At 38.9% G+C, this 11,259-nt stretch overlaps 1 protein-coding gene across 1 annotated transcript in view; it reads right to left on the reverse strand.

Annotated features, from left to right (window-relative positions):
* Positions 1-11,259, reverse strand: part of LOC118325592 (5-hydroxytryptamine receptor 7-like) — a 46,490-nt gene extending 35,231 nt beyond the window's left edge. Inside the window, exon 1 of the mRNA XM_035658311.1 lies at positions 11,159-11,259. Within this exon, the coding sequence (XP_035514204.1) occupies positions 11,159-11,259 (101 nt within the window). The remainder of the gene's footprint in view (positions 1-11,158) is intronic.

Consider the following 11,259-nt stretch of genomic DNA (forward strand, 5'->3'; position numbering starts at 1 on the left):
TTGGAAACCTTGTGTTTGTTGAAATCGTGCTATATAAATAAAGTGGATTGGATTGGATTGGATTGGATAAACTACCGGGAATGAAGGTTGCGCAAGTGGTCTGAGTTGCCTAAACTTAACCACAAAAAACATTTATCATGCTGCTCCGTCTTCACTTGTGAGCTAAACTTAACCATAAAAAACATTTATCATGCTGCTCCGTCTTCACTTGTGAGCATGACTGAGTTGCACGAACTTAAACAATTCTTCATATGGGAAAGAAACGGTGAGTGAAGTTAAAGGGGGCAAAATGGTCTCGGACATGAAGGAGCCAATTCAGATCTTTTTAATTGCAATCACAAATTGGCTGCTATTGTTATATATCCTATGGTGACATTGTAGACATTGGTAACCTGCCTCAGGCTAGATGCTGCAGGGTGGTTAGCTCATCAAGATGAGTGACAAGTGTTGAGACATTGGAGCATATTCTAGCTTTCAAATGGAAAGAAATATTCCTCTGGGCTGTAAAGACAACACAGCAGAGCTCCACAGGTCATTGGCACCCCCAGACATATTCAGTGATTTGTGCAGCAAGACACAGTGTACACCATTTTATACCTTGGGGTTTACCTTCACTGTCAATGGTTTGTTGTAAAAGCTGCAGAGTTGATGATACAACAAAGCATAACTGTCTGCCTTTGGTGTATCCGCTCAAAAAGGAAGTGAGCAAAACTTTAGAAGGGGGGTTGCAGATTTTACTCAACTTACCCTCTGATCAGTGCACAGTGTTCATGATGCAAATCAACTGAGGCATAGATGATGTATATAATTAACATCTGTGTATTCCCAAAAGGTGATGCTTAAACACACTTCATAAGCAACATAAGGATCACAAAGCTTACACTGTACATTATTTATCAAATGTGCATGAGTAAACACAGTTGCAGACGGCACGAAGGTTCCTCTGAATTGGCTGTAGACTGTAGTAGTAAGCAGGGAGCTGTAAGAACAGATTAAAACTCTCCTCCATGCCATAGTATAGTCCCACCCTGGTGAACCTGCACAAACAAGTGTCTCGGAGGCGTGTGAGTGTTTGATTTGTATACTGCTGCTCCCGCTCCTCAACCTTGCTATGCTCATAGGATGCCAGCTGCTGCTTTCTGTTGCAAGTTTTCTCTGTTTAAATTCATACTTTCCCATCTGCTGTATTGTCTACTTCTAGTGGCCACTGAACAGCTGTGCTGGAGAGGTTGGCGGTGGACTGCTTTGTTATAGGAGTTGTTGAAGGAGGGAAGAGTGTTACTCGTGTCCTTTTCCCACGCAGATTTTCTCAGCTGGTCTGAGAATTCAAACTTGGACTTTGCCAGCTCCATTAAAAAGCAGTAGAGATATACAATCACTGGCATCGGCCCATGTGAGTGACTGATAAAGAATGTCATCATTCTTTTCAAATCATTCCTTTCTAAAAATGGATGATGGGAGAAAAATAAAGTTAAGGCTCATTTGCTTTCTTGCCGAGAGTTAGATGAGAATATCAATACCAATCTCATCTTCTCATCTGTCCATATGAAGTTACAGTTAAAAAGAGACGGTTATCTTATGTTAGCATGAATACTGGAAGTAGGGGCAAACAGCAGCCTGGCATTGTCAATAGTAAAAGAGATAAAAATAAATGAATACTTTATGTCTAAATTATTTAATCCATACAAAAAACGTCACCTTGTACCTTCAGACAGAGCCAGGGTGACTTTCCTTTTCTTCCAGTCTTCAGGCTAAGCTAAGCTAACTATGTCCTGGCTGTAGCTTCATATTTACAGTATACACACATGAGAGTGGTGTCAGTCCTTTCATCTATCTAACTAAAATCAATTTATTTTATTAGCACAACAAAGTTTCAGAGCTCATACATATAGAGTGGTCTTTTTCACTGATTAATCTGTCAATCATTTACTCTATTAATTGTTTGGTCTTTAGGATGTCAGAATCATGCCTAATCACAATTCTGAACTTCGGGATGATGCTTCATATAGCTTTATTTGTCCAAACAACAGTCCAAACCCCAAGTACTCTATATTGAGTCATAATGATCCGATGATATGAAACAGAGAGACCAAAATTGAGAATCTGGGATAAGGTACGATTTAGCATTTTCTGCTTGAAAAATGACCTAAAGGACTGGTATGTGTGATTAGATATTAAGTGTTAATTTGCATATTGTAGAGGTGCTTCTTGTTTACTATTGACAATGCCAGGCTGCTGTAGTGGCATCTAGCAGTGAAGTTGCAGATTGCAACTAAATAAATAACATCTTGCCTTCCAAGAGTGTAAGAGAAACTATGGTTTGATCTGTCCATTCTTGGCAACTGTAGAAACGTGGTAGACTCCATGGAAAAAGAACCAGCCCTTTCTGTAGATAAAAACAGCTCCTTCTAAGGTAACAAAAACCCAACAATTCTTATTGTCAGGTGATTATACACTAATAAAAACATACCTATGAATATTGTTAATCAAATATCCAAATAGTTGCAAATCAATCTTTATTTTATAATTTTATAAATTGTTTCAGCTCAAATGAAATGTTTTTTGTCTTATTTTGGCTAAATTCAGAGCTTAAATACTATACTGCTTCATAAGAGATGGCAAAATAAAACATGACCAGACTGAGAAGTGTGCCAAATCACATAGAAACAAGCACTAAACGTCATCAAGTCCCATGATGCACCTGTGCTAAGACTCTAGATACATGTATGTAGGCTCTGCCTTCGTTGTAAAGTTGAACATATGGTAAGTTCCAGCTGTGACTCCTCTGTGTACTCACTGACTGTCACTGTTGAACCAAGAGGTTGGCTGAACTTCAGCTGAACTTTATTTGCATAAATTCACACAATTAGACAAGGCAGTGCCACTACTGAAGAAGTCAATTGGATAAGCGCTTATCATAGTTGCCATACAAGCACATGACTGGACAAGCATTAACTGTCCACCTAGCAGCTATGAGTGAGCAAGAGACGGAAATTTACAACTGAAAGCCTGGGGCAGCAGTCTGCAGAACCATGGGAAAAACAGAAATAAAAAGTATGTTCAAGCATATTTAAACATTAGTTTGAATTCTGTGGTACACTGAAGATAACACTGTTGTCCCTTTTATTTCATCTTGTTTACATATTAAGTTCTTCTATCTGGTTCTTCTTTGCTTTTATTGTATGTTTTTATTGTAAATCACTATATAACTTTTTTGAAAGGCGCTATGTAAATAATAATATTTCATTGCAACGTCTTTCTCTTGTTTGGCCACCAACGGTTGGACATATTAATTCTCTCTCTTTTTCTGTACTATTTCCTGCTTATTGGGTGTGATAAATCTGAAAAAACTCTGAGAAAATGCAAAACATCTTGAAAGCACCTCTTCATGCCATCTGCCTAACATTAATATGAGGAAGGAAGAAATATATAATAGTTGGAATGTGAGGAATGCATTTGCATTTTCAGTTTCTTGAAACATGAAAATGTAAGTGTGTGCTCACCTGGACTCCTCACAGGGAAGTGGCTTTTATTTAAAAGGTCGTCTCTGCAGTGGCACGACCCTCCAGCCACACCTCTCTCCAAGGGGCCTCGCCTCAGGCTTTATCTGGGCTGCCAGCCCCACTCGCCACACACTTACTGTACAAACAAGCACAAGCGCATACACACTCATACACTCATTGTGTAATTACTGTCAAGGCAGGCTGTGCAGGGAAAGCAGGCTGCAGCCAAGTTGTTCCACAGTCCTTCCAGCTGGCTCAGTGTCCGTATAGATTCACTTTATTTTGACTATTTTGAGAACAACGGGAGTCTGAGTGATCAGAGACACAGTCTCGAGGACTGTATGGTAATTGCAAAGCAACCTGTTATGATGTTTATTTGGGCCATTTTGTATTCTTTTATTAACAGCTGTTGTTTTGTGACAGCCATGCTGTTATCAAATCTCCAACCTCTACAGTAATCACACTTCCATATATTTTCACTGTATGCTGAATGACTGTGCACAGTGATTGATGGGAGTGGACTGAAGCTGTTGCTAATAGCTACGAGATGAAGTCTGGAAAAGGTCCCATAACACAGAAACTCAACATCATCTGTTGACATGAAAGTAAAAGACAGTACTGACAAGCATTAAGAGAGAGATTACACAACATGTGTTTGTGTGTTTGTATGCGTTTTTGTTACCTATTGGGGACCTTAAATACTGACCTTGTCAGGGCCACTTTTCCTCATGGGACTGAAGACTGGTCCTAATGTGGAAAAATTAATTTTCTGAGGTCCTGGTCAGGGATAAGGGTAAGGTGTGAATTGTGGTTAGGTTAAGGTTAGGGTTAGGTATGAATTGGTTATGGTTACCATTAGGGTAAAGGGTTGAGTTAGGCTGTCCACAATGAATGAAATCTCTGGAATATCCTAAAAAGGATAGCTGCACAAACTTTTCACTGTTGTGTAAAGTAGGGTGGCATAAGGACAGACCAAGGGTACTGCAAGACATAATTCCTCTTTTTCTTTCAGGCAAGTTTTTTAGACTATAAGTATATATGCGTATGTCTTTGGTTGTCATAGTAACGCAACACACAAGGTGCACAGCAGTTATAAATATGTCCCTGTAAACAGAGTTCAATGAAATGCCCAACACAGTCTGAGACAACTGAACATTAGCCGAGCAAAGAAATGAAATCAGACTGAATCTACTTGGCTTATGGCTTCACAATATAATGTCTCATCTACATGGAAAAACTAGGTCTGTTTCTGAAATCTTGTATATGCATTCCCGTTTCCCTTTAAATTAGAAGTAAATTGATATTTCTGACACATCATTGTTATTTCGACTCATCACTGACAGGTGTAGTATCACGCAACTGCTAATTTTCACATCTATAAAATGGGACACATTGCATTGTGGGAGATCATTCTATTGTCGGAATTTTTAAGGGAATTATATATCACATGCAAATCATATCTGAAATCTGAATACTCACACAACAATAAAATGGCTGAAGCCAAATGTTAGTGCACTACAGCAAATAGAGAGTGATAGCTGTAAGTCCAAGTAAGATCAATGGACATCTCATGACTCTTGCACCAGAAAAGATATTGAACACTTCGAAAAAGAGAGGTAAATGAAAAACAGAATAAATGCATGAAGTCAAGAGTGCTAGTCTATTATCCTTCTGTACAGTAACAAATAGTTAGAACAAATGCCTTTTTGACTGGTGTCAGATCAGATCAGACAATGCTTCGATGTGTCATTGTGGAGGGCATGGACAAATGACAAGGACTTGTTGGCGGGTAGGGTGCACATAAGTGTACCATGAAAAACACTATAAATGGGTGCCTCTTTGCCTTATAGTGACAGGTGAGAAAGTGGGGTATGACATGCAACAAAGGAGTCAGCTAGAGCCAAACCAACGACAATTGCAGGCATACAACCATGTGACATACACCGGAACCATTTGGCTACCAAGACACTCCTACAGTTTGAGTGTCAGTGACACCATGAATAATGAGTCATTTGGTTAATTAGCTAAGTGTTCTTACAAGAAAAGAAGAAGAAAAGAGCTCTTCATAGATAATGAATCAGGATACAGAGCTTTTCCCTTTGTGTAACATAAGTAAACAGTAAACCAAACATGGCAATGGAAAAGGACTGTGTTTTCATATGTAGACGTACACTTATGGGTGCAAGCTATTTCTTTTAACACTGCCTTAGAACTGACTGACAAGACTCTACTATATGAGTTGCGTAAAGTAATTCATTGATCATGTTTTGCCCTTTTTAACACTGAAAAACAAGGCTATGACCACTCCATTAGTTTAAGTTACAGAGTCAGCTTTATTGAAAAATAATTTTTAACTTTACAGCACTGGTTGAAGACAGCATCTTATCTCTATCCTGAAACATCTAGCAATCAAGGTTCAAATATTACACAGTGCACTGTACAGTAGGTTATATCTCTACTAAGCTGAACAACCTTCCCTTGACAGCTTTTCAGAGCTGCAGGATAGCAGACTAAACCAATCAAAGTAATAACAAGAAAGACAGGGACGATGCAAGAGGGAAGGTGGAAAAGAGATAGATACAAACAACTTTTGCTGATGAGGGCGAGCCAGTGGGCCGCTGGCTGTTTGTTCCACATCAGAATGTCAAACAGGGCAGCAGCAGCCTGCGCTGAGTCACAGAATTGAAAATAATGTCAGGCGTTAGAGAAGACGAGTCACCAGACTCCCAGGACCCAAAAGTCAACATAACTCAAAAGCAGTGCAGACACGGCTGGATACTGCCCACACTGCATAGTCACAGGCTTGAATTTCCTCCTCCAGGAGACGTGTGTGTGCTTCGTTGAAATATACCTCAAGGACACGTGACTTCTTTTTTCTTGATTGGTGCAGTCCTCGCTTGTGCTGAATGTACGTGTAGCGCGTTAGGCAGACAACAAAAGATGTCTTTACACCACAAACCACAGGAGGAACTAGCTCTCACAAGTCATTTCGACATGCTTACCTCGTTTCTCTGGTTAGCAGCGTGGGAACGTTGTAAAAGTGAACTTTCAGCTGAGCAGCCAGTAGCAGCAACCCATATATCTGTGTTAACTGCATGTCTTAGCTATCACTGCACCACCACTGGCAGTACAGCTGGCTCATCTCAGCCATCCAACAGCTTGCGATGGTGTGGTTGTGGGCGGTGTGAATGTTGTCACTCTTCAGCAAGTCCAGAGACCTGGAGATTTTTTCTGCAACTTCTTCTCTTTCAGAACAACAGAGAGACTCTTTGTAGGCAATGACAGGAGTGCTTCCTCAGTCAGTCAAAACTTGTATTGATTCTGCTTTTGTGCCGTTGCTCACAATAACAAAGAGTGGAGAGAGGGGCGACAAAGTGCGAGAGTCTAAATTTGTTGACATTGCTGTTGAGATTTGAGTGCAGTGTCAAGGTCCTGCTGCTGGCTCCCACAGGGTCTGATCAATGACAGTCTAAATCAGTATATGTCCCTTGACACCAGGCTACGATAGAAAAGAATATCTCCCAGGTATGGCATCTAGCATGAAACAGGCTTTTAAATGTTTCATTTTTCTTTAAATAATTGTCACTTATGTTTTAACAATTAAAAAATATGTTTGAGCTGGAAAGACAGTGTTAGCAGCTATTTTAGGCTGTACTTTGGCACATCAGTGCCTTGAGCTAAATTCATCACATCAATATGTTCACAAAGACAGTGTGGATGTTAAGCAGGTATGTTTACCATCTTAATTCTGCATGGTAGCATGCAAACATTTGCAGGTATTTTGTTATAAATAGAAGTACTGGACAAATTGGACAAACATTTTGACCTGATGATTACAGTAGATGAACAATTAAGGGGGTAATCAAGTTATTAAGGGCAATCCATTTTATAGCAATCCATCCAACAGTTGTTGAAATCATTTTACTTAAAAAATTCACCCCATGGTGATTCTAGATTTTAAGTCAGAGGACCACCAAAGTGAAATTTCTTATTTGGAGACCATGCAGGTCTATACAAAATTGTTTAACAATGCACCCAGTAGTTCAAGTTTGGATCAAAGCAGTGGACAGACAGACAGACAGACAGACATACAGACAGACAGACAGACAGACTGACCCACAGACTGGCATTGCCATCCCTAGTTACGAGCATAGCTAAAAACTAAATGTGGAAAAGAAAAGACAGAATTTGCTAATATGCCAAAAAAAAGAAAAAATAAGACAAGAAAAGTATAACCAAAATAAATAACAATTAAGGAGACCAGAATTCAGGAAATGAAATCACAAAGAGAAACACATTTTTGTGGTCAGTCAGCCATAACTATGCATTAACTGTACCCCAAAATGTATTACTGCTTAGCCTCCTTAATCCTCAAACAGGGGTTTGAAAGGATGAGCATGACTATTTAACTGACAGGAAATTAATTGTGAGGGTCTTACGCTCTCTGCTCGTCACATACATGGCACCTTAAATGTGCGTGCTTGGCCCAGATTTTCTGGAAGAAAGCTTTTGGTTTTCATTCGCTTTCCAGCCCTGAGCTTAGCATTTCACAAAGTGCCACCTCAGCAAAGGGCATGATTAATTCTAATAAGACTTGAAGATATTTTTTTTTCCTGCTATATGATTCTGTTACTTCAAAGGACAGATTTCCAATAGTAATGCAAAATGTGGACCTTTTGTAAACAAAACGTACAGCGCTGTTAATGTATCTTTGTTATTTATGTGTTCTTATCCAACCTAAAAGCAATAAAAATATAGCTGTGAATGCATGCTCAGGTTTTTATGATAGAAGCTATTAAAAATCTGTCTCTTGTACTACTGTCAGTATGTAAGTTTCCAAAGATATAACAAAAAGCTATTTTACAAAATGTTACCTACTGCAGTTTTAATCTTGATTAAAGTGTCAACAAAGCGGCTCTAGCTGTTGCTTGCTAGTTTGCACATAAAACCTCCAGCTTGCAGATTTGCTCATATGCACAATTATTACTAACACAATAGTTGAGGCTACAGGCCTGATGGGGGGCTGTAGGCTACTGTATGGGAATAATTTCAGAAAATAAAGGATATAAAAGTCAGCAGGTCCTGAGTGTTTTAATTTATATACATTCTTTCTTATTAGCTCTGAGGCTGCAAAAGTCTGTTCCCTTTTGCTGTATAATTATAAGTGAAAGCTAATGAAGCATAGTGCCAGATGTTGTGGTTTTATCTAACAACCCAAATGAAAGCCTTTACTTTAATAACCCACAAAACACAGACCTTCTTTAAAACCACAAACATGTTCCAATATTTACATCATAGCTGCAGAACAGCAAAACATTTGCTAATGATGGAGAATACATATTCAGCAACCAGTGTCATAAACAACTGGAGCTGTGTTTGCAGCCCATCCATATAATCCCTTTCAAGTGCCTATCTGAATATTCATTAGTGAACCTTTCCACTTGAAGTTGTTCAAGAAACCCCCTTCTTATGGAGCAGTTGTAGTCATCCAGTGAAATACCTGCATCAAAGTGTAACCAACTGCACCTTTGAATGTTAATGTTAAAGATGGGATACGTGGCGAAACCGCTTTGATATGCATGATGGGATACTTCTCCTGACGGCTCATTCTTACGCTCTGGCCACAAGGCCTTGTTTATTAAAGCAGAGGATCCAAACGCGGCTTGTTGTCATTACATAAAGCTTTGTCATAATTTATCTTTGACTGCAGTGCTGTTGCCTCAAAACGTTGTGATATGCATGGCCAACCAGTCCTGTCTACTTTAAAGTCTATTTCTATCCTACTATTGTCTATTTCATTCCAGCTATTTTACTGGTGAAGATGTGAACCAGTCAGCCAACCACAGAGCCTGTCAAACTGTCAGTAGTTATGAAAGCCATTCACAGCAATCACATGTCATGTTACCAGTCGGGTAGCAGAGCGGGAGAAGAAAAACAAAAAATAAAAGAAAAGGTAATTACAGTGCTGAGCAATACAATATAAAACGTTTTATACATTATGTCATGAGCAAATCTTTTCTTTTTAGTTTTGTTGCTATTTTGTGCAACACAATGTGCACAAAAACATCTAAGCTCATATTAACAGCAGACTATATGCAACACCTCATACCTCAGGAATATGTCTCATAAGATACCAAGGCCAGACAGGACACGTTTGCATCGGTGCAGAGTTTACCAAACTAACCTACTCTAGTATACAGATGAGACAATTTAAAGTTAAAACCAACACAAACGCTCCGGAGTCTCTGGAACCCTCTCCATTCTCCCGCAGGTGTTCAGTTGATTCACAAAATGTTCATTCTCATCAAATCATTCAATGAGCCTCTGTGTCCTGTATGAAAGCATCTGCTTTTGTCATTTTTCTCCTCTCATTCATTCAGGGCTTTTCCATTAATTTGGAAGCCGAGTTGAAATTTACAACTAACTGATTTAAAACTGCTCATGTAAAGCTCTTCAAAAGCACACTCAAAGTGAAAGTCGAGGTGTGAAGGATCTATTGAAGCATGTAGTATTTGTCAAACATTTTACTCCACGTACCACCATTAGGCTCTCCAAGTACCAACATTATGACCAACACATAGAAATACTTTAGGCCGACCATATTCAGCTATGGACAGTTCACACATTAATGTCACGACCTCTGACAGAATATTGGTGGACCCAAATGCACGACTCTGGCACAGACGAAGTTGCAGGAAAAAATGATATTTATTTATCAACAAAAGGTGCTCTCTAGGATGATATCAAAATACAAACAAAAGTCGCTCTCAAGGAGGATATCAAAAAATGCAAACAAAAGTCAAACTTCAATTGACACATGAAATAACCTGGACTTTGAACTACAACACTTAAAGATACTCACTGACTTACTGAACAAGACAAACTGACAAAGACAAAGGGAGACAAGGACTATTTATATCATGTGTAAGTGAGAACAGGGAAAAGCAATGCGGGGCAGACAATTACAAAGGCGGGAAAATCACACAAAGGGAGGAAGTCAGGATTTAAATAGTGAGTACAAAATAAAACAGGAAGGACTAACATGAAAACACTTAACATGACTAAACTTAACAAACTTGACGAGACACAACAATTAGGTATTATTATTCCTAATTATTATTATAACAGATTATATATTGTTGACTGTTGTTGATTGAAGTGCTTTTAAACCCTTCCATTTACCTCTACTTACTACCATCACATTTGAGCTCTTAACTCATTGATGCACGTGCGCTACGTGTATGAATGTGACTACATTACGAAGCAGCAGCATTTGAAATTACATTTTAGTGTCATAGTTTGAATTTTGTAGTACTAATATATTTTAAATTGTTATTATTAAATATAAATACTTCAGAGATTCCTCTGCTTACCACTAGAGAGAGTTCGCATACCACCAGTTTAATGCTACCGTAGTAATTTGTCACTTCCACTTTTTAGTGTGTGGCTTTATGCTTGAGGTGTTTTACTACTCTGCAAAGTGTGAACTTCTGTGAGAGATAAACATGTAACACAAGAACAGACGTTTTGTTAAATATACATGTGTGTTAATTAATAAATGATTGGACATGCATAAATAACCCTTTTTATTCCCAGTGCAGCTCACACATTTGGAATACTGGCTGAGACTAATAAAAGGCGTCTTGCTGAGATACCCATGTCTCACTTCATTCAGCTGCCTCCTATGTGGAGCCTTCAGCAGGAAGTGAGTCATTCCCTCCTGCTCCTGTGTCGGTGGTGAAGAGATGAGCCGCAT

Source organism: Morone saxatilis, unplaced genomic scaffold (genome assembly GCF_004916995.1).
Source record: "Morone saxatilis isolate NCDOM2014 unplaced genomic scaffold, NCSU_SB_2.0 Contig16, whole genome shotgun sequence".
Taxonomy (NCBI): domain Eukaryota; kingdom Metazoa; phylum Chordata; class Actinopteri; family Moronidae; genus Morone; species Morone saxatilis.